The sequence below is a fragment of the Strix aluco genome, chromosome 10 (assembly GCF_031877795.1).
Source record: "Strix aluco isolate bStrAlu1 chromosome 10, bStrAlu1.hap1, whole genome shotgun sequence".
NCBI lineage: Eukaryota > Metazoa > Chordata > Aves > Strigiformes > Strigidae > Strix > Strix aluco.
This window is the reverse complement of record NC_133940.1, coordinates 15,721,880-15,745,940: the sequence shown is the minus strand read 5'-3', so window position 1 is coordinate 15,745,940 and position 24,061 is coordinate 15,721,880. Positions and strand designations below refer to the sequence as shown.

At 40.9% G+C, this 24,061-nt stretch overlaps 1 protein-coding gene across 5 annotated transcripts in view; it reads left to right on the top strand.

Annotated features, from left to right (window-relative positions):
• MTMR8 (myotubularin related protein 8) overlaps positions 1-22,121 on the top strand; it is a 32,785-nt gene extending 10,664 nt beyond the window's left edge. For 2 of the 5 annotated variants that reach the window (XM_074835391.1, XM_074835392.1), the window contains 7 exons: positions 1,371-1,480; positions 2,605-2,730; positions 4,396-4,445; positions 6,549-6,749; positions 7,173-7,301; positions 8,236-8,362; positions 10,254-15,862. In XM_074835391.1, the coding sequence (XP_074691492.1) occupies positions 1,371-1,480; positions 2,605-2,730; positions 4,396-4,445; positions 6,549-6,749; positions 7,173-7,301; positions 8,236-8,362; positions 10,254-10,538 (1,028 nt within the window). In that variant the 3' untranslated portion in view covers positions 10,539-15,862. Of the gene's footprint in view, positions 1-1,370; positions 1,481-2,604; positions 2,731-4,395; positions 4,446-6,548; positions 6,750-7,172; positions 7,302-8,235; positions 8,363-10,253; positions 15,863-16,276; positions 16,383-19,470 lie in introns of those variants that run through there. The other 3 variants (XR_012624638.1, XR_012624637.1, XR_012624639.1) reach the window with 3 other exon arrangements.
• The last annotated feature ends 1,940 nt before the right edge of the window (positions 22,122-24,061 follow it).

Sequence of the window (24,061 nt, the reverse complement as noted above, 5' to 3'; positions counted from 1 at the left end):
ATAGAAATATTACATGTTACCATTAAGATAGTCTCATCATGGTTACTTTGTGAGCTATTGAAAGAAAACTAACATACGTTGTTGAGGAAATACTTTTCTGGGGTTTGCTACATTTAGTTTCAGTGTTAAACAGTATTTCTGATTTGAAATAAAATTTTGGCCTGATCTTCGAAAGACTTTAATCTCATATGTACATAGTTCTTATTTTTCATCTATTTCTGATATCTTTAACTGAACTTCCTTTTAATACATTAAAATATATGAAAATGCAGAATAGCTCAGGTAATTAAGCTACTTCAGGATTGTGATCTTAGGGGGAAAATGCAAAGCAGGGCAGAAGAAATACTTACCTGAGCCAGTGGAGATCAAGAGGTGAATCGGGTCCATATTTTCACTAATGTAATTTGTAGAAGTTCCATTAAAGGTGATGGTGCAGCTTGGATCAAACCATCATACTCTGCTAGGTGGTTTCCAGCACTATTAGCATCCTTGTGCTGACAAAGACTGCAGAGCAGGGCAGAGAGGATGCTGCAAGTCATTCTGCTTGGTCCCTGTGCTTAGTTTTCTAAAATGTAATACAAGTCATTCAAAATATGAGTTTAATATTTTAGTAACCAGCATAATGGTCATATTGCTTCAAAATAGTTGAACAATTGATGCTACAAATGCCTGGCCAGGTAGCACTGCAGGATCTGTGATGACCTTGGAGAAAAATGAGGCTATTCACGTGACCAAGAGATTGGCCTGGTCACAAGTCTAAGTCCTCAATTGCCTGTTCCTGGCAGATTTATTTTGTGGTGGAAGAAGAGGCAGAATAAATACTTGCTTACTCCCATATTCTTCTTTGATGGTGATAAAATCTCTCACTGATGCTTACGTGCTATTGAACTGTATTACTATAAGTAATATGCTGAGTTAACATAGCGTCTTGAGTTGCATTCTAGGTTAGACGTGTTATTTCTTTCTCTAAAGTAGCACTCTCCTTCAGATCTTTGTGATGGTGACTGCATGCTAGTGGTTCTTAGATGTGTGTGCAGTGGTGATTTACAGTGAAGTAACAGATCACTAAACACTTCCTTTGTTGAAAAAAGCTGAAAAAATAATGAGCTACCGTTTAAAAAAAAGGAGGAGGATATTTTCAGATCCTCAGGTTCTCTCATAGCTAAAAATTGCTGGTTTGTGTATTTAAGTATTTTGTGTAGTTCCTGTGTCCTTTAGACAGGATATTGCTGTTGATGGTTAAAAAATGTGGCAGTGTTAGCTTTTAGGATCTACCAAACTCTGTTGCTGTGAAGGGATAATGAGGAGGTGGGAAAAAGAAAGAGATATTGTTAATGGAGTATCAGTTAATTCCTTTGTTTGTTTCTTAGTGTGTGAAATGAAGTCCCCCTCAATGAGTGATTTCCTCACTGGGCTGGAGAACTCAGGTTGGTTACGGCACATTAAGGCTGTGATGGATGCAGGTGTCTTTCTTGCGAAGGTAAAAACTGTACTCCAACTTGCAGGTGAATTAAAAAATATGTACTTGTCTGTTAGGGACTGCTCCAAGGCTGTGAAGTTGTTTCTGGAGAGAAGGTGGGAAAGCTTTGCTGTTCAGGCTGGCCTCAGCTCTCAAAAACAAGCCTGCAGTTGGAGAACATCGAGTGGGTTACCCAGCTGGTGCTCTCCTAGACACTTTCTGTGACTGAAGGAAATGCTGTAGGGATTGGGACATTGTCCAGTTCACTGTATTGTAACAAGCAGTTATCTAGGCTTTATTAGAACTCATTTGAAACAAATAAAATCACAGAATGTGAGTAAATGACCTTTAGAAATGTCTCTATATAACACATATTTACTAGTGCAAACAACTTGTAACCTTCTGCTCCTTAGTTATTGAACTGCTCTGCTTTAAATGAGGGATTGTTTAGACCAGTTTATTTTCTCCTGGTTCTGTGTGATGCAGGGACTGCTAATTTTGTTTATTCAACGCAGTCCTCATTTCTGCAGAGCTTGTGGCTTTGCAGGTCAGACAAAAGGAGAAAAGTCACTAAGGCACATGGCTCTTCAGTAATAGTAAAGGGCATGCAGGCAACATGTGGCAAAAGTGGTGACCTGTAGGTGTTGTCTGTTCTCTCTTCAAATTTTCCCATGTAGCAAGCAGGAAGCTACTCTGTGTTTCTCTTCTGCCATGGGTACAAGGGAAAGAAGGTGATCCATATGTGAGATGTTGGGATGAGCTCTTCTAATTTTCCTTGAGAAGTTCCTAGTCCCTGTGCATCCAATTACTATTCTTTATTCATCCACCAAGTTCTTCCTCAGAGGAGGGGACTGAGAATTCCTGGCCTTTCAGAAGACTGAGCATTTTGAGATCAGAGGGTGTTTTTCTTGACAGTCTGTGTTGCTGACAAGGCGTGCTACAGCATTTTATTCTAGTTGGGGTTTCCTGTGGGTTGATGGCTGTGTGCCCAGAAATGGTGCATTTCCATGGTTCAGGTGAGAAATGACAAATTTTCTCCTTGGATTTTAGGCCAGTCAGGTAAACACAGATGAAAGCATAGCATTTAATTACAGTAACCAACCTAGAAAGCTACTGAACTGTTCTGTCTGGTGTCTCCTTCACAGGCTGTGAAAGATGAAAAAGCTAGCGTGTTAGTCCACTGCTCTGATGGGTGGGATCGCACAGCCCAGGTCTGCTCACTGGCTAGTCTCCTCTTGGATCCATTTTATAGGACTTGTAAAGGCTTCATGGTAAGTAAGAACATGAGTGTTAGAATTTCAAGAATAAGTACTTCCTGCATTTGAAATGTGAACAGGCCCTAATTAAGTGTTTTAGGCCATTTCTTGGAACAAACGGTAGGTGACCTATATAAAACCAGCTTTGATTCTATGAACAAGCTTTAATTGCTCTGAACTGCTTGGGCACAAAACACCAGCAGTTGATTTACAATTCCCAAATCTTTGTTTCCTTGAATGTCCACATGAGAGCCACTAATGAGACATTTGAGCAAGAGATGAGAGAGTAGAGGATGCAATTCTGGCATCAATCCACAAAAAAGTGGTGGAGCAGCTTGTTATTTAAGCCTTAAAGTGAATGGTCTGTTATCTGCTGGGATTTAAAATTGGGTGAACTCATTCTTGTGCACAGGGCAGCATATAACCTGTATATCATGTAAAATCTGTGCATCACTTGAGACCTTTTTAAATCCATTACACATGAATTTGGCTGTTTGCTTCTACTGCAGGCTTTTTCTTGTTTGAAGCCATCACTGCATAAATACAGTGTAATCTGTGATGCTATCTTTGCGTTCATCTCTTTTTGTTAAACACGCAAAAGAGAGACTGCTGCTCTTTCTCGGAAGAGTTCCTTAAAAGAAACCCTGAAATCAGAACAAGGCAAATTTGCCTCTTCCAGTGTGTTGCACTGCTAGGACTGTTTCCTTGTATTCCGTGCTATTTTTATTATTATTATTTTTGCTTCTGGATTATACTGAAATCTTTTAACAGTTAAAATTACATGTGAAACATCTGCCTGGCCTTTGGCTGAGCTCTGGACAATTATGTATGAACTAAGAGACGTGATTTTGATTAGGAACAGGAACAGTAACTAAAACAGGCAAATGCTTGTCTGTCCTCTGAGCAAATATCCACAAATCCTTTGACAGTGGTGGTTCCTAAATGAATGCAACAGAAGTGTAAAGAATGGAAAAATTTGAAAAGAATGTAACTTCAGTGTTCAGAGTACTCTGAATTTCTGCTTTCCTTTCGTTCTTTTAAGTCTCTGAATGATGATATCAGGAATTTATCTTTAAAGATAATGCAACAAGGCAAGTAATAATGGATTCAGCATCAGTCATTTGGTTCCTTATGAGATGTGTGTTCAAGGAAAATACTGCTTGCTTTTTAATTTCTTATATATAGCACAGTCATTCTATTTAAGATAGAAACTAAAACTAATAGTTTCTCTGATTTCATCCTGAGCTCAGTACACGGTTGTAGTTCTTATATTCCGATTTGTGTTAAACATTTGTTGAATTCCAGTTGCTGATATATTTTGCTGAATGTTATGATACTCTTTTCTGAATTAAGTAGTACGTAGTGTAATATTAAGCTGTTAATTCTTTTAACTCAGTATTTACATATTATGATTTTAAAAACATAGAAACTCCCTCCAAATAGTACTGGACTTGCTTGAAGTAACTTCTGTTCCAGCAGTGACATTGTACTGGTAGCTGTGGATGACTAACCTATAAATCACTATTACTATTTTCCTTGACTTCTATGGATATACTCATAACAGTAGGGTCAGCAGGTAGCATTGGTTGTAAGCTTTTTAGAGTTTAGCATCAAAGGCTTCATTTTGCTCTTTCTAAACAAAGTAATGCTCTTTTTTAAATCTCTGTTTTGCAAATTAAGGTTCTAATAGAAAAGGAGTGGGTTGCAATGGGCCACAAGTTCTCACACAGGTAAGAAGAGCATCTTATCTTGGGTGTAGTGACTGGGTGAAGGCTTGGCTGTGAAACTAATACAGTGTTTTCAGGTTTATGTACTCATGAAAAATGTAAATAAACATATGAGACAGAGGAGAGAAGTATGGGAAAATACCAGAGTTGGTGACATAAAGCCAGTATCTGCTAGGGTTGTTTCATCAGTGTTTTTTATTACTTTACAAAATCATAGTCTTGAACAAATTGTTTGATTTCTGAGTGTTTTCCTACCTGTAAAATTACATTCGTATTATATGAGGAGTGCTAATGTTCCAACAAGGTGTGTTAATTCTTCTGCAGTCATCTCCTGGAAGAAAATCTCAGCTAATGTTTTTCAGGACGTTTACCAAGTTCAAAGCATAAAGTTGAGCCTGTTATAGTGCTAAAACCCAGTTCGACTTGCTTTCTCTAGGCACATTAAAATTGCTGTCATTCCTGTAATTGATAGCCCACATCTTAGTAGGGATATTACCTTGAATTACCACTTGTTATATTTACCATATAGAAATTAGAAACTGAGATGATACAAAAGAATATGAGGAGGGGAGGAACTGGTCTGTTCGGTGATATTAGCTTGTTAAAAAATTGAATCTTTGTTCTCAATGTTAAACAGATTCCTGTTTTTAATAATAAACCAAATCTGTTTCCTTAAAGCATACGTGTGGAAAATAAGCAATATGCACATCTTTATACTGGTATATAAGAAGAAGCAGTCAAAGATAAACTGCTGTTTGGTCATTATTGGCCAAATAAATGTTCTGTGGTCATTGTTTCTGCTTTCTCAGGGATTCTTTTCACCTTTCTTGCTTTAAGACAAAAAAAAAACCCAAAACACCAACCCCAAAACCTCAACTCCTATTCTTCTGTTATATCTTCTATTATAAAGGATTGTTCCAAGTATGACAACTTGGCAACAACGGATATGAAAAGTACTCGAGACATGAATTTCAGCATTGACTGAGTATATGAACTTTTATTCCAGTAGACAAAATCATTCCTCTCATAGTGGTGGCCAGTGCCTTACAGTTCTGAGGGAGACCAATCGTCCTTTATGCTGTCGCTTAGGTTATTGTGGTCAGAATCCCAGAACCAGGAACTGGGATTTGATCAGCTAGGTCTCTGTCGCAAGAAATCTTACTTCATTTTTCCAACTAAATTTGGGGATGCCTTGTTCCTCTCTGTGGATTTCCAGGTATTATCCCTTTGTAAAAAGGGGGATTCTGCTCCAAGCTTTTTCTCTTAAGAACAGTTATTACAACACAGTAGTGTGTTGGCTGCTTTCCAGAAATGCTATGTTTCTTTTCTGGTTGTTTCTTGTTTTATGATGGATTGTATTGAACACCGATAGATCCCTGACTAGATTTTTGCAGAACTAGTAGGGTTTTTCTGAACTTCATCTAAAGCTGTAAAAATATTTTTTGATTGTTGTTTTGGGGTTTTCTTTGAGTTTTTCTTTTCTGAATAATTGCGTACTAGGATTTCACTCTTGATGTCCACATGGAGCAAAATCAGGTTGTTCTGACTTGCTGCCTGTTGTGGCTGTGCCTGCATAAAATACTCTCACATCCATAGAAGATCGCAGAGGAAACTCCCCCTCCCCACTGTTTGTTATTGTTCCTGGCAGAAAGACAGAAATCCCACCAATGTCAACCTTTTTTCCCCAATTAAGGGCTAACATTAGTTTCTTATATTCAAGCAATAGATGGTTCTTTGGAGAACATTGTCTTTTTTTCCTTTATGCTAACATGATAGCATAGGCTCAAGGATTCCTATTTCACAAATATTTTTTGTGATGCTTGTAAGTCTGTTATGTGGGGTCTTTCACAGCTAATTTTACTTTAGAGTAGGGGACACTGCACAGTTCTCATCACTCTTACCAGGTACCCATGGAGAACAAGTAATGCTGAGGGTGGTACGCCTTAATGTACAGTTGCTGTAAAATAAATCACATGAGGCTTTTTCTCTGCAGAATAATTTCTTACTGTAGTAGTGAAGAAAATTTCCCAGTGGTTTAATGGCGAGGGGATTCTTTTTTTGTTGGGCAACAGGGGGTTTGACCCTGTTTTGTTTACATCTCTCTAGGTGTGGCCATTTGGATGGTGACCCCAAAGAAGTATCCCCTGTCTTCACTCAGTTCATTGAATGTGTCTGGCAGCTCATGCAGCAGTTCCCGTGCACATTTGAGTTTAATGAGCGTTTCCTTCTTGAAATCCATGACCATGTCTACTCCTGCCAGTTTGGCAACTTCCTTGGGACCTGTCATAAGGAGCGTGAGGATCTGAAGTGAGTTGACAGTTTACAGAGCCAACAGTCCAGAAGTCACTTTAAATGTCACCAAAAAAAGCAGGTTGTGTTTGTGTGTTTTTAATGTAACTGTAGATTGGTTATGGGTAACATTGTCTTGGTAGATGCTTATGTTCTACAGTGTGGAAAAAAAACCCTATAGATTGATTATATCCCCAAAGTCAGGTATTTTAATTTGGATCACAGTAATAACTTGCAGATAAGCCTTTTGGACTGGATGGTGTTCACTTTAAATTGATTATATATTCCTCAGTGATGTATCTTGTGTTTATGAAATTAATCAGATACTGTGTGAAAATAGTTCTTAGCTCCCTTAATCTAATTCTACTCAGAATGGCTAATGTTACTAACCCATTTAATGTGATTCTTTTTTTGTGATTAGATGTTATTTGTAATTGACAGAATCTTTGAGAAGACCCATTCTCTGTGGCCTTTCCTCTTGCAGAAGAAGCAGGAATTAAGAAATCCTTTGTACAGAGGATTTACAGCTTACAAAGAGCTTCAACCAAACACACTACCTTTCAGTTTCCAGTAAGTTGCTTATTTAAGAAGGGGGGCATTTCTTTCATTGTAATGTAGATTGGTAATTCAGGTTTTATAAAATAAATTTTCACTTATTAGCATGGTTTATCTTTCCCCTCCATTCCTCATCCCTAAACTGAGAGTAGTAGTGCATAGGTAATTGCTAAATAAATGCAGGTACTGTAATTTAAAATAATAATTTTTCTTTGGTGTTGAGAGAGAGGCTGGGGAAAGGCAAGGAAAAGAAGAACTTCAGATGTCTAGATAGACCCACACAACCCCCCTGACTGCTTGCTCTCTCAAATTTACTTGAGAGGGTAGGCAATTGTTAAAGAAAGTTCCTCCTTTCTTCCTTTTTAATATATATTAAGGAAGTCTTTCAAACAGAAATTTCAGTGCCCGGTCACACCCAGGCTTACGCAGTCAGGGTGGTTTTCATGAGGGATTTCTTGTTGCCATGTCTATTTGCTTGCCCGGGGTGTTACAGCTGAAGCGGGTTAGTTTTTTTTTGTTTCTGGCTCACTCCTGTTCCCTGCTGAGACGGGGGGTTGCAAGTGTATTTTAAGTGCTGTGTGTGGTTACTGGCAGGCAAAGGATTTTAAAAAAAGTAGGGAGGTAGGGCAAGCTGAGGACTTGAAGGTAAACTCACCAAGTCTCCAGTGAGTCTGCTATAGAAAAAAGTATATTTTTGTCTTATGCTAATACCTACTGCCCAGTGCATGTGGATCGTAAAGCAGGAGTGCTTAAATCCTTAGAAGTTTTTTTGAACTTTATGAAAATTTGCCCATTTATACTGAATTTTATAATCTAAGTCTGTGACAGTTTTTAAAAATCAATTACTAATCGCAGTTTGTTGAAAACTTTTTTCTTAAACAGCATCTAGTTTGTTGGCCAGTAATGTACAATTGGCCACCTAATTTTCTTTTCTTGCCCTGTTCTTGAGGTTTTGGTGTGGGATGTATAATCGCTTTGACAAAGGAATGCATCCAAAACAGTGTGTACTGGATCATCTGCTAAGCTGCATGAGCCAAAAGATGAAACTGGAGGACAATGCATCTGAATTGGAAAATGTGAGTCCTGAATCTTAATAATATTTAAAATCACATGACTGTTTTGGCAAATATAACTGGGATTGAACATTGGCACTGAACAATTGTTTCAACATGCTTGGGCAGAGCTGGGCAACATGAGTGGTTAAATGACATTGCTGTGATAAATAGGTTTGGTTTACCCAAAATTCTCATCTGCTAGGCAAAAGCTGTCTTTGGTCAAGTTCTGTTGCAGGCTTATGGTCTAATTCTCTAAACAAAGCAGGTGTTAAAAGAGCATGTGGGTTTCAACTCCACTCGAAGAAAAGTTGAAGGGAGAGGGAGAGAAGAAAAGAATAGGCCTGCTTCTGCCCACTCCCCCCCCCCCCCCAATACAAATATAGAAAAATATTCTTGTTTTCAGCTCAGCTCCACATCTTTTCTTTCCTGCTTTCTTGTTCACAAGCCACATTGGAAAAAATTATGATCAACCAGGTATTAAAACAGTTGAGTTACTTAAGTTGGCTTTCATGTAATGACCGAATTGTAAGTGGATTGTGTAGGCTGAATTACCCTCTAAAAGTGGCTACCTTGATTTAAAGTGCATTGCTAAAACAAGATAGGGGATCTTGTGCATTTACTACTTGTGTTCTGTGGTACTGGAGAGCAGAGATCTTGTGTCCAGAATAACCGATTTCTCTCCTTCAACCCAGAATAATAAAGTAAACAGCAACACACTTCACCATTTGGTCAGTTCTGATCAGATTCCCCAGAGAGCTATATTTATCTATGTGAAGATGTAGTGTCTATGTGAAGATCTCAGCAGTGCAAGACGGGGAAAAAAAAATGACAGGTAGTCTTGTTAGCTTTTGAAGTGCTGCAGTTCTGTGTTTTCATATGTATTGGTTCTGGGTGGGATGGAGTTAATGTTCCCCACAGCAGCCCTCCTAGTGCTGTGCTGTGTGTCAGCAGCTAGAAAGGTGCTGATAACACACCAGTGTTTTGGCTACTGCTGAGCAGTGCTCCACAGCATCAAGGTTGTGTCTCTTAAGCATTCCCCCCTCACCCCCAAAGACAGCAGGCTGGGGATGGGCAAGATCTTGGGAGGGGACACAGCTGGGACAACTGACCAAAACTGACCAAAGGGAGATTCCATATCATATGATGTCTGCACAGCAATAACAGCTTGGAGAAAGGGGGAGTGGGGCGGGGGCATTCCTCACTACAGTGTTTGTCTTCTGGAGCAAATGGTACACGTACTGAAGCCCTACATCCTGAGAAGTGGCTGGACATCACCTGCTGATGGGAAGTGGAGAATAATTTTTTTGTTTTCCTTTGCTTCTGCGCACAGCCTTTGCTTGTGCTTTATCAAACTGCCTTTATCTTGACCCATAAAGGGTTTTTTCTCATCTCCCCCCCCCCCCCCCCCCCCCCCATATCGCTGAGGAGGGGAGTAATAGAGTAGCTTGGTGGGCACCTGGCATCCAGTCAAGGTTAACCCACCACAGTCCTGTACAACTGCCTGGAAGAAGCGTGGCTTTTCTTTATGCTTGAGGGTCTACTTGCAATATTCTTTCTCTGCATATTTAAAAACAAAAACAGAGAAAAAAAACCCCAAAAAACCAAAAACCCAACAAAACAAAACTCTAAAAATACGGCAGTAGAGAGTCATCTAAAAAATATATCAGTGAGAAGACCTATTAGTGTACTTTGCTAGGTTAATGTGAATGCTGAAAACTTTACTTTTATTAAACAAATAATGATGTTTGTATCAAACATGGAAAGGTCTGTGCCCCCGTACTTTAATGCTGGATTACAGAGCTAAAAGAGTCACTGGCACAGGACTATTATGTTGACAGTTGGTTTTGTATATCCCTGACATTTGGGAATAATAGCTTTCATTAATTTTTTTAATGTCTTTTTATTTTTGTAGAAACTTCCTTTCCTTGATGGTCCTTTGCCCAGTGAAGCTTGCTCCTTACCTAAAATAGGATGTGCTGCTTCAAAAACACCGATGCTCAACACTCCTCAGGATTATGAAGGGGAACCACCTCCTGTGTTGAGCAATGGTGCCTCAGCAGGGGATATAGATGTTATGTCAGACGTGGACCAAAAGCACAAAGAGAACCTGTCTCATCACCAGGACCTCCATGACCTTAATGACACCATTGACGTGTTAAACTCCCAAGCTAAGGATGGAAAGCTGCGGCACCATTGATCAGCTCTGAGAACTGTGTTCAATAACCAGGCGCTTGTGGTGGTGAGGCATGAGGGAGCTGTGCCCCTGCGAGGGTGTAGACCCCCTAACTATTTACAGCTACGTGTGAGTACGTATGTTTGCAGGGAGCTGTGCTCACTGTAGAGAAGACAGTCTGCGTTTGGCTTGGTCGCATTGTTTTGTAGCTAAAATGAAGATGCATACAGAGCTGCCCAGAAAGCTACCCTGAGTTAATGTAAACCTTATTTTTCAGTGGAAACACGATGTGTGTTTAAGGTTTATGACTGCCTGCCAGGACCAGTATTTCAGGCTGAAAGAAATCTTGACCAATTAACTGGGGCTTAGGAGTTATGCAGTGTTTATAACTGGAGTAGGAAAGATGCAATCCATTTATACTCAGTGGTGGTGCAAGGTCATCTTAAAATGATAAAAGAAACAAAACCCTTTTCTTAGCTGTGAATGAATCTCTGCATGGACCCTCACCTTGTGGCAGAACTGATGCATTTTTTGTTTCCTATGCATATTTGTTAAACAAAAACAAACTCCCCTGTGCCTTTTTATGGAGACCATTTTAATGTCTAGCCATGCAATGTACTACTTTTATTATTGTAGTGTAGAGTGTTGTATTTGGTCACCTTTAGTCAGTATTTTTAAACAAGGTTTTTTATCTTATGCCAGCTTCTCCGGGATCTGTGCCGATCCCCTGAGTTTAGTAGCTTCTTTCTAAGCCAACCTTTCAAAGAATAAGCTTTTATGGACCTTATTTACTGATTGTGAGAGTGCAGCAAGCCACAGAGACAGCCTGTGACAAGTGAATTTTTGACAGAGGGAGGATTAGAAATGAGAAAAGATAGGAGAAAATTTATATGGAAATTTTCTCTCTTGTTTTATGATCTTGGTTAAATTGAAGCAAGAGAGCAACTCTTTCTTCTAAGCTGGAATCAATGTTCTTTCCTTGCATCCATCAGTGGGGCAGTAATTACAGATGAGGTGTGTTCTATTATGGAAATGGGGCCTAAAATGATTACTTCACAGGCTGAGTGATTCTAGTGAATGTTATCTTGGATGTTAAAATTACATGAACTTTAGAGATGTTTTGTTTGTACTGTCAAGACATGGTGAGATGAACAATATCTCTCATGGCAATGAACTTTGTAATTTTGTGAAGCTGATGATGAAACATAAATTGGGATGTGACACCTTACTGAAACAAGAAGTGGACATCCTGGCTCAGGGCTGTGGCTGTAGCTTGGACTCACTCAGTGCTTGTTAACACTACTTGTTTTTTTTAAACTGCGGTAAGCTCAGCTGCAGATACAAGTTCAGAGTTGCAGGTTTAAAACAGAGACGTATACTCTATTTATACAGAAGTCTTCTGAAGAAACAAGGGCTTGCCTCCCCAGGGAAATGGATGGCCCAGGAAAGCTGTTCCACAGTACTTGTCCTGGACAAGCTTCTATAGAGTGTTTAATTGCACAGTGTCCCTTTGTGCAGTTTAATTCAAGATGCTCTTCTGTTTTCTTTTGGATCCTGTTGTTCAAATGAGATGCTGCCATTAGGTCTTAAAATCAGTTTCCCTCTTTTATAAAATTTTGAAACAAATTGAAAATATTTTCTAAGTTAGCCATCCCAATTTACAATAGAAAGTAGAAACATTCCATTATAGAGTCATAAAGTGCAATAGCTTTTGTTCATCTGCTTATGGTGAAATGACTAGGTTAGTTTCAGTGTTCAAGATAGAAAAGAAAAAAAACCACCATCAATAAAAACTCCCCTGAGTGTCTCACTTCGGGTAAGAAAATACATATTTTATTAAGCATATCAAAAGCCCCAAGGAAAAAGGGCACTACCTGAAAACAGTTTCTTCAATGACTAGAATGACAAAGAAAAGCTTTTTTTAATGTTGCAAATCTTTCAATCTCAAAGCAAGTAACATAGTTGTTTCCATTGTAGGAGTGAGAGAACTACAATGTGTGATTGATTCAAAAACTAAGCACATAAAATACAGAACCAGATATACTTAAGCTGAAGATGTTCAGAATTTGTTGTGTGGGTACGTATCAAAAATACTGCATCATACAACAGCTATGTTTTATTTTCAAGGATGCACATTTCTGAATGCATCTTTTCTTAATCTCACGATGAGTATCTTCTGTTGAGTCTCTTTTGCTCCTAACAAGAGATCTGCTAAGCTCCTAACATAAAGTTAGTCTACCAGCCTTTTAAGTTTGCCATATCCACATACTCCTAAAGTGAAGAGATTGCACCCTGTATCTTAATCCAGCTGCTCTAGATACCTGGGGTTCAGAATCTGCTGTAGATTTTGAGTGGAGGGTGCTGAGGAGGTTATTTCCCTTTGCTTCTTTATAGTGTAGAAGCTCAATTTCACACATGCACTTTGCAGTTTGGAGCCTGTTTTGTACGGACTGATAGATCAACCCCATCTTTTCTTTCTGGGGAGTAGAAGAGTGTAGTTGATAGTATGCACTGCTTCTTAATTAGAGAACTCTAAAATGGTAAATGAGACCAGGACAGGCACTTTTTAGGACCAGTTATTCTAGATGTCATCAGTTCTTTTAATGTGTTCTCTAATGAAAATTTGAGATACGGAATTGTAGAGAATTTTGACTACTGAAGGATTTCAACATACTATTGATTAATCATTGTATAAAAACATTTTGCAGAAGGCTTCTATAAATGTTTACACATTGCCTTGTCTTTTGAATTACCATAGATTACCTTGAAAAAAGTATAATCATCTTTGCTTCTTCCTAAAACGTGATGCCGACATCTCCACAAATTCTTCTTGACTACAATATTACTACAGATGCATATAACCATGAAAAGATTACTGCACATACTGAAAGTATTAGTAAGCTTTTAGTAATCTTGCTGCTTCTGACTTCGGTAACAAAACAATGGATGACTTTATACTTTGAAATGCAAAACCTAGCCAAAAAATAGGGTAATGATCTGTCTTTTTAAACCTCTCGAATTTAATATAATCAAACCTCGTCAAAATCTACAACGTATTAAAAATTATTCATGCTGGTGCTGTAAATTTACAGAGCTGGAAAAGATTCCAGCATTTCCTGGCATTCCATGACATTATTTGTTTGAAAACCGATTAGCTAGAAGCTTTGTAGTTTTGATGGTAACTCTTGTGTGTTTCAAGACCAAAAATGAAAAGCTGTTTGAAGCACTGCAGCGTGTCCTCAGGATCAGCTAGGATTGGCTTCCTGGAGCCTTGCAGAAAGCTCGTGTTCCCTCGTTACAGACTGCCCTGCTGACAGTGGTGTGTGACTTGATTATATGTTCCCTAAAAGTGTTAAAGGAAATCTAAAAGCTGTTACGTATGAATCTTCTTAGTAAGCACCATGTAGGTGAAAACATTCTGTAACTTATTTATTCCTAGTGGAGCATCCATGCGTTGTGAAGACACAAGTACTGTTTTATTTGGAGCTGTTAAGTGAACAATGCAACTTGCTGCTTTCCATTTGGATTCTTCTGACTGGGAGAACTGGGAGGGAGGAGGGATCCTATTTGCTGTGGATGGGCTCTATTTGTGTAAAACTCTTCCTTTTCTGGAGCACCCCAAGATACTCCATGATATTGTGGTTTCATGCCTGTACAGTGTCTCTCTGGCTATGAATAGGCATAGCATTGCAGTGGGCAAGTGCCTGTAATGTTCTGCATTAAAGCTACTACTTTGAAGTAGAAGAGAGACTCGTGTAGCTTTGTTTCTTGGTTGAAATGTCTTAATGTGAACTTCACAATGCTGGATTCTTAAATGGTATTTTGTTTTACAATTGTTGCCTGTGGTAGAGAAAATCCAATCAGTGCTGCTTGCTTTATAGGAAAAAAGGAAATGATTGGTTTGCCCATAGATGTTGTGATTCTCAGTTGGCTGCCTTCTCTGGGAGAGAAAAAGCAGTTTGTTAAAGCCTATAGGCATAACATACTTCTAGCTGCATATTTTGTTCCTGCCTTCCATTAATACACCTGCTAGGTGGGTGCTCACTGGTACCTAAAGCTACTCTGACTAGGATGGAGGCTTCAGTTTGCTCCAGTAAGTTTCTCAAGTCCTGGTGAGAGATCTGCTGGGAGCTGAAGGTGCGCGGAGCTTCACAGGATCTCTGCCTTGAGTGCACCTTGCTGGGTTACAAGTGGGAATCTCCATGTCGGTGAAGTGCCCCATGTCTGTTCCCACCGGGTTTGGAGATGGTGAGCCCCAAGAGGTGCGCAGGAAGCACCCTTGCATCGAACAGAGCTGTAGCACCTGCAGGGACAGCATTTAGAAGAGCTCTTGTGCCAGATGCTGCTTCAGTTCACATCTTCGGGTAGCTTCAGGGCCTGACGGTTGCTCCCCCAAAGGGATCAGTTCTTGGCACTGTTTAGTAATGAATATTCGTGGATGACCAGGTGAACTGAAAAATGTGTCTGCTGTTTTGCTCCTTCCCCTTCCCCACCACTCTGCGTTGAGTGCTGGGGTCATTTTTTGTATGGACCTAGCGCAGTTATTCCTTGTTTACATACTGTCCCTCTTGCACGTATAGGCACTTCCTGTGCCTCGGGGCAGAGTGGGGGGCAGAATCTCTTCTGAATGTAGTAGTTTTGTTTTAATTAATACACAGCACTTGATTAGTTAGATGAGGAATGTCTCAAGCCAGGTGATGTTAAAGTCCATGTTTTCATAAGCATCTTTAGCGCTAAGAGCAGCCAGGTCGGTGCCAATTGCAGTCAGTGCAATTTGTTAGGTCAAGTATTTTAATGTACAGCGCTGTGTCCTTTTGGCATCTCTGAACTACAAAAGCAATGCAGAAAGAGAGGGTAGGTTGAAGTGGTTGACCTATATCTCTTCTCGTACCATTTATCTGTGTATGTGCGTCTGTATTTAATGTAGCAGCATACTACTGGAATAACTTGTAGCACTGGACCTAGTCATATGTAACTGAGCACACATGTACTTTTCCTCTCGCCCACAAACTGATCTTTGTAGGAACATACCTAAAATTATGTGTAGTACTCAGCTGAAAATCGTAAATGTTTTTGCTGTTTCTGTAAGTCAGTCGTTATTTTTGTCATTGTAACTGTTGGACAGTTGTATAAAATTGTGGATGATGAAATCCCATATTCTTGAATGCGACGGCTATATTCATGTAAGTCATTTTAGTTAATGGACTGCTTAAAAAACAAAATGTACCATGTTTAGAGGAGCACTGTGTCTTTTCTTCTCTAAATGTATTTGTTCCATGAAGTTTCATTTGTATTACAGTTTATTTTTATTCCCTACAAAAATAAATACCTTGCCTTTTTAAAGTAAATGACTAGCTGGTTTATTGGTTAATTAAACTCAAAGCAGAGCTTCACACTTTTAAATGTGAAATCCATCAAAGACTCTTTAGTGGAGCTTATCTTAAAGTGAGTGTTATTCCACTTCCCCTTCTTTTACGGAATAGAAACTAGGTGACCTCACTGGTTTTGGAGGGACTGCTGAGTGCAGCACTGCTCAGTGTCTTTTAAAAAAAACAAAAACAAACAAAAAAAAAAAACAACAAAAAAAAACCCCCCACCCAAAGGTAATAATACTAATGAAGCTGTATTAAATCTTAGTATCTTCTGTATGTTTTGTTACTTTGACTTTTTCCTTTAAATTAGATTTTTCTTTATATATTGAAACCAAATACCTTTTCAATGTTTTGTTCCTCCTGGAAAGCTGTCTACCCCTCTGTCTACAGGTGGCTCCAGGCTGTCTTCAAAAGCCTTCTGAGAAGCAACTAGACCTTTCTTCTGGCCTGCTATAAGGAATTGAGTCTGACCTTTGTGGGTGTTGCGTGGTACCAGGTGAAGAGATATTTTTTTTTTCTGATATCTGTGAGTGAAGAACCTGCAGTCCATCTGCTCTTTTATCCAATTCTTTTTAATCATAACTTCAGTAGTGAGTCAAAGTGGGGTTTTTTTGAGTGCAGACAAACTCAAGTGAGGTGGGAGAATGCTTGAGGGAGATTCCAGGTGCAAAACTTGCCTTGTGTTTATAACCAAGATTGGAATCTGTGCTTTAATAACTTACAGCTGTGCAGTAACAGTCAAATCCCACAATTAAATACAGATCTGCAAAGCAGAGAGAAATGAGGTGATACAAGTTAATTTGATGTTTATAAGGCTTTACAGAATGCTTCAGGATGCCATTTGGATTGGTAAATTCATGTAAATGGTTTAAATCTGTGCCTGGCAAAGCAATGTAGGCTATTTTAGTGACTAATTTTGAAATAAGCCTTTGGAGGTTTTTAATGCTCTGTGTGGAGGTGGGGGAACTGAGTGACATGAATGCAACTTGCAGAGCATGCGGAAGGTTAGCAGGAGAGATGGAGAAACCGTTTTACCCAGATCAGTTAAGCACCAGACCTTCAGCCTTTACTCCTAAATATGAATAGCCCTGAACTGTCCATCATCAGCTGGGGGGGCGGGGGTAGGACTGAAGACAAGGAATAGACCCAAGGCCAGTACTTATTACCCAGCCCCTGATTTAGTATTTTCCACTGCACTGTGCATCTTAAAAATGGGTATTTCTTTTCTAGGTATTAAGGCAAAAAATACGCCTGACGCTTGGGTATACTTAGTCCCCAGATGTTTCAAAGTCTTTTTTCCTTCTTACTAATTTTAAATGTTCTTACTAATGCCAGTGAAGTCCTTCATGTACCTAAATTAGTCTTGCCTTGCATTTAATTGGATTATTAGCATTAACACTGACTAGAATTGATAAAGCTGTAATTTACATTTGGGGAAAACGTATTGTCTGTTTGACAGCATCTTTGCTGAGGGTGATTTAAAACTTCCCTATTGAAGCTAACTTTAGTTTTGAGGGGGCAGGTTTCATTTAGAGTTGTCATAGGAGTATTGCTACAGACATGTTTTCAACAGCTCTTAGGAAATACCTTATGCTGAGAAAAAATACTGATCAGTAAACTTAATTGGAGGTATGTACTGAAAAATCACTGGTTTAAGGTCAAATCTGCTGTTCTAAGTTCAGATAGAAAAAGCAGTTGGGTTAATCTGCTTTCTTGTTGAGGTTCAGATTTGCGTGTGCCAAGGATGCTTTAAAATATTGATTTGTTTTCATTCTGCATCTGTGGATTCTTTGCAGTAGAGCAATAATACTTGATTTTTTTTTTTTTTGGTAGCCATGTCACTTTGTACTCAAATTTTACTCAGTTCGGTTACCTAGCCGTTAAAGATGGCAGTGATGATTTGCTAGAGATACATTGGTGTTAAGCCTTCATGCATATATGTAAAATGGATAAATTCCTCTGATACTGAAGGTAGACTACAAATTTTTGGGTTGGTGCCTTTTAAAAGGGGGGGGGAAAAAAAGCCAACCCAGACTAGCAGCAGAAAGAGCATGATTTCATCTGTTTGCACAGGCAAGGCCATGAGATACTCTCGTTGCACTCCAGACAACGCAGGAACAGGATTGAACCTCCACTGTAGCCATTCACTGCTGAGAGGGGAGATGCACTCGATCCTTGGCACGGGTCTGTGCAGATCGGTCAGCGTGTGGGGCTGCTGCAGGTCCTCCTAAGTTCAAATCCCTAAATAAAGTGAAGTTTTGTCCTGAATAGTGTTTCTTTAATAATAGGCAGAAGGTGTAATTAAGTGTAATTACTTGTAATTAATTACAATTTCTCTCACATGCGATCAATGTTCTGTACCTTGTATTTTGTTTCACTTAGGGGGAGTGGATGGGATGGGGGGATGCAAAACCCAGTAGCCTTAAGAGTAATAACCCTTCTGTAAGTCAGACCAGAGCCCTGTTTCCCATGGCTCTGTTGCAGTGGTTTCAGGAAAAGTGAACCCTACTTACTGAATATGGTTTTGTGGTTTTTTTTTTTTCTCTTGCTCTCTTGACAAAGAACAGATCTCAGAGCCTGCTCAGCTGTGGGAATGAAGCGAGGAATTCAGTGTGAGTGGGAATCAATACAAATACATACGTAAGCCCCCTTGTGAGAAAACCCACATATGGATCTGCAGAATAAGCAGGTGCTGCTCTTGGCCAGTCACTTTGCAGGCCAACACACCAGAAAATGTATGGACCAAAGGCTGAGGCTGACTTGACTTTCCAAAATTTGAGTATTCTGCACATGTTCCAGTTTCTGTACAGTAACTAAGGGCAGTCCCCTCCTTGGTGAGGCACTTAAAGGGACTTAAGCAACTCAGAGACTTCTACAAATCTTACCTGACAAGGGGAAAGCAGGGAGAGGATAAAGATAAGGGGAGTCCCTTTGCCATTTTAAGGAAATCTGGTCCAATTCTTGAGTTTTATCCTATTCGTATGTCCCTTTATACAGCACTTTAGAACTTGATACTTCTCTTGATATTTTTTTTTTTGGTTGGTTTGGAGGGAGGTGCATGAGCAGTAATGTTTTGAAAGCAATGATTTTTGTTGTGCAGTGATCCAGTGTGTGTGTGGCTAGAGACAGTGTTTGGGGGAAATCTGGCAATTCACATGGATCAGAAATTCTGTTTCTGAAAGATGGTTGTTGCAGTCTTACCTGCTATTGGAAAACCCTTTAAGAGCAGATCTCCTATGCCTGCTCTTATTGCCTGCTGTTTTGAATAATGAAAAAACCCCCTTCACTTATTGCATATATGGTTTGTGATCTCAGGGCAAAGATGCTTTTGGGGGTGGCAGGACTCAGAGCTGATTATTAGAGTTTTACTTCCTCCTCAGAGCTTTGGAATGAAAACCAGCACATTTTAGTATTGTAAAATAAAAGCAGAGTTCTCCCAGGAATAACTTTGAAGCGTTGCCAGCCCTGGAGCACTTTTAGAAGAGCATACGGGGTCAAACAGGCAGATTCATGTGATCAGTGTCACACAGATAACTCACGTAACAAAGAGTAGGCACATGCTGACTTTGGGTTCTGTATTTCAGGTCCTTAATGATCATCATGTCGCATCAGTTTACAGCTGCTGACTCCAGTGCATCCTTGGATCTAAAAGGAAAGGGGCTCCTGGAAGGTGGTGGAAGTAGGGAACCATCTTGCAACACTGCTGAACTTCAGGGGCTCTGATGCTGCCAAAATTCCTCAAGGAATTACAGCTCATGAAGGAGAAGAAACAGTTGCTGGATTCCTCCTTCACTGCTAGCTACAAATTTTGTATGTTAATGCACCCATTAAATAGTGATGTGCCTGAGAAGGAGCCCTGGGAGCTGTTGGTGTGAGGGTGCATGATGTAGGCGAGGGATGGTCCGCAGGTGTTCGTGCCCTCTCGTGGTTGGTACCTGAATCACATCGCTGCTGGAGCCACCTCCAAGCTGGGTGGTGAGAAGGCGCCCAGCAGAATAGGCAGGTGTAAGTGCCGGAAAGCTGCGAGCAGATGTTTTGATCGGCGGGGAGGGCAACTCCCAAGTTCAAAGGCTTTGCTGTGGTTTGGCAGTGACTGACAGCTCAGAGGCAGGAGTCAGACATAGCCCCACACAATAATTGTGCATTTCTGACCTTGAGGACTGTTAGTAAATCCTTAATCCCCGCTAAATGATTTATTTGGTACTGTTTAGCACTAAACTTTTAAATCGGAATGCTTAGTGGTGTTAAATCAGAAAGCTCATTACCTCTTTTCAGCTGCATTAATAACTATAATCTCTTTAATGGAAGCAACATTACTGGACAGGATTTACCTTCCCAAAAAACCTTCTTGACTGTCGTTAGATATACTTATGCCCTTTAATTCTTCCCCAATTAGTGGAGAGCTGATAAAGGAGTTGCTTTGCCTGGAGCACGTGTCGGGTCAGCCAGTGGCTTGGTGGCAGCCTGCCTGTGCTTGGAGCTTAGGCAGAAGGTGAAGGCTTCTCCTGACTCCTCAGCCTTCCCTGGTGTTCAAAGTGTTGGGAAGCTTATCCAAAACAGGGGTTTATCTGAATCTGCTGATTTAAATATTTGTGCAGGATGCTATTTAAGATGTTTCTTTGACTGTTAAGGGAGCACAATGAGTATGCCAGTTTGCATTCTTCCAGTTGAGGGTGAATTTATCAGCAAGTACTTTATACTTTTTGCTTCATTAGTATTCCGTTTAATCTTTGTTCCTTACCAAAGAGCTGGTCTTGTTTCTAAGATTTCTGTTCTTGGTTAACAACTAAAAAGCAGCACACCACCAACAAAAGAATATGCAGTTTATAATGAAATTTTCCATTCAAGGATTTTCCTTTCATCTCCAAGTTCCCTTACAGTTTCCTACATTTCATATTTTCTAACACGTATTCATTTTGTTGTCTGTATCCCCCTTTTTCCCTTTGTAATACACTGTCTTTTTAGTTGCTGCTTTTATTTCTGCATCTTGTTGAAGGGGTTTCCAGCCAGCCGTGGCTTTTCTGACTGCAGCATCCCCATTGTGGTTGCAGCTTCTTGATGCTTAATAAACCCTGAACTCCCCGCTCTTGCTCCGATGTTTATCCACATCTCTCCTACTTGATAATTCCATTCATAGAGTTGACTTTGAGGGAAGTTGACCTTCTTGAATTAACAATCTATTGGTGAGTGAATTTGGAGAAAGTGAAACTGAGGAAGCCAAAAGTCTAAAACCTGTCAATATTGAACGTTTTCCTGCTCTCCATGCTTTTCACAGTCTGACTACAAACTGTGAGTCCGGCGGTGACAGCAGGGATGTCATGAATGTTTTGCAGAGCCCCCTGATTTTATTTCTTGCTGCAGTGGAGATTTTTCTGTTGGATAATTTGGTTCCCCTCTTGTTATCTAGTACCACTGATAATGCTGCCTCAAACTGTCAGACTGTTCCTGCTCCACTGCTGAAAAGTTTGGAAAAGGTTTAAAGGGAACTGGATAAAATACGATTACACTTACCAGCTGACAGCTTTTGATAAGACAGCCCAAACACTGCTCCCTGCTTTTTTTGTTTGCCCCTGTAAAGTTTTCTGCCTTGCTGTGTGCTGCTTAATTTTATGAAGCCAAAGAAGTGGTTTGTTCTGGCAGGTGTAGCTGGGAGGGAAGCCTAAGGAGCGCTCAGGTGAGAAGTCTGGACTGTCTTCAGGGTCTTTTGTCCTTCTTGTGTTTAATAAACAATTCTGAATGTTGCGAATGGTCATTTGTATTGCTCTGAAAGTGGAAAAGGCAGTCAGGATAATGTAGAGGCTGGTGCTGCAGCAGGGACTGTGCTCTCCTGGCCGGGGCCTCAAAATCGCCTGGTACCCTGCGATTTATGCAGGGAAATGGTGAAGTAAACGCTTTGTGTTTGCTCGAACGGGTCAAGCAGCCTCCAGCACCTGTCCCAGCCTCCCCCCACCTCCCTGCCCCTCTCTATATTTACCCAGGGGAACTTTCCAAGAATGGAAGTGGTAAGATAAAACCCCTGAGGGGCTAAAATTAGCCCCAGCGCGCCCTGGCCCTTCTCCCCGCGGTGGCATTTCAGCTGTGAGCTTGACAGCCTGTGTCGTTCCGGTTGCACAGAGCGGACGTCCATCCCCAACACAGCAAGATCCTCTCTCTCTCTATTTTATTTTTTTTTTTTGTTTAAACTGAGGGAGAACTTGCTATGGGATCACTGCTGCCTCGCCCACCCTGGCTATGAGCATCACCTACCTCTCAAAGGTAAGGCAGCATCACTTGAAGGTAACTTGGTAACCAGCTGTAAAAGTGTGAGTGTATTCTGTCACCTTTAGCTCCAGTCATAACCTCTTTTTTCGGGGGGGGGGGGGGGGCCTGCAGAGGCAGGGACAGCTTCCTTCAGCTCAAAAGGTGACCACTCTGTTTTGGACTCTTCTGCTTGAGGAACATTTGTGAGCTCCCCACACGAACACTTACGCTGTCAAATTAAGGTCCCTTTGGAGAGGCTTATTTGTGTGTTCAGGAAATGCTACAGTTGTTTTTTTTACTTTTCCAGACCATTTCCCTTAGGAATATAACTGGGCCTTCTTTTTGAATCAAATCTGCAATAAACCCCCTACCCCATTAGCTATGGGTGGGGGGGCGAGGGGTGTTTCCAAAGGTCTAGAGCTTATCAGCATGTCTAATGAAGAACAGTAATGTTATTATTTCACATATTTCTATTTAAATCATCCGCGTTAATGTAAACAGGTGGAAGCACAGCAGAGCTTTGCTGTCGCTCACTGCCATCAACCTTGCTCTACTTAACCAAGATGCGAAGGTGGCTTTGCACGGGGGCTTCCTCCGAGCTTGCACGTCTTGCCACCGCAGGCAGATGTGGGACGAGCCTCCTGTGACTGCCTCATTACTGCCCAGCTTCTTTGCAGAAAGAGGCTAATTGCTCAGCACAGCTCCTTGCCTCCTCCCAGGGAGGAGCTGCTTGGGGAGATGGAGCTCTGCCACTGCTACCTCTCCCCAAGGAAATCTGAGATGCGATGGGGTTGCGACATGGCGAGAAATTCCTCTGCCCTTCCCGGCGGGTGGCGTTTCCCAGCTGCTCAGGTGCCAACCTGCATCGCATTCCTCCCCGACGCTGTCGCTCGGCCATGGCGAGGCAGACCCTGCACTAAATGCCTGGTAAACGTGTCGGGGTTCAGCCCTGGCTCTGCTGTGATCAGTTCAGCATCCCCTTGCCTTCCTGCCACCACCCTGTGCTACCCGCTATAAAAAGCCAAGACCCTTCTTGCAGCCGCGCTCCTCGGGCTTGAGTAGGCAGGAGAGGGGAGAGGGTTTGCTGAATTCAAATATCAACATTGTTTCAGGAAGGGTGATGCTGAGAGTCCTTAATCAAACCAGCCACCTCCCCATTCACTTCATCTCCTATTTTGAAATCCAATCCCTTTAAAAACAGTGGCAGGGTATAAAAACCTTGCAATGCTGCTGGCTTGTAAATTAAAACACCTGAGTTTTCTGTGGGTACCAACATACTTGGAAGTGCAGTTGCTGGTCAGGCGTCCAGCAGAAGCCTTGGCTGATACAAAGCAGAGCTGATTCCTGCTCTTTTCCAATGTGCTCTTCACGCAGTGGCTTCCCCAAAGAACAGCTGGATGGGGTGACTTCTGAGGGTTTTAGGAAAATGGGTGGCTTCATCCACCAGTGGGGTGTAGAGTCCTTGCAAGAGCCAGTGGCCACTCAAGAGCCTTACTGAGCTCAAGGTCTGAGTATCCCATGAGTAGTCTCATACCTTTTACTGCCTCAGGGTCTAGCAGTACAGCATTAAATAATTTCAAAAAATAAAGTAAAAGCCTGTGAGCTCCATTTGAACTCCAGTGAGCAGCGTTTGAACTCCAACACCAGATTCAATTATCTCAGCAGGTTCTTGATCACAACATTTTAAGTGGAGGTGACCCACGTACATGCTACAGCGGTGACCTCCATCCTTGCCTTAGCCCTTCACCAGTGTGGATTTCCTCACCTGTGGTGGCAGGGTGATAAGCATGTTGGCAGCATCATAATCCAATGTTGGGGTTTTTTTTGAGAATCTTCCTTAAATTGTGTATAAAAATAATAATAAAAGATGGTGTTGGTGTCAGGAGGCTGGTTCTAACCCAGTGGTGGTGCTGGTTTTGTTGTCCCGTAGGTCTT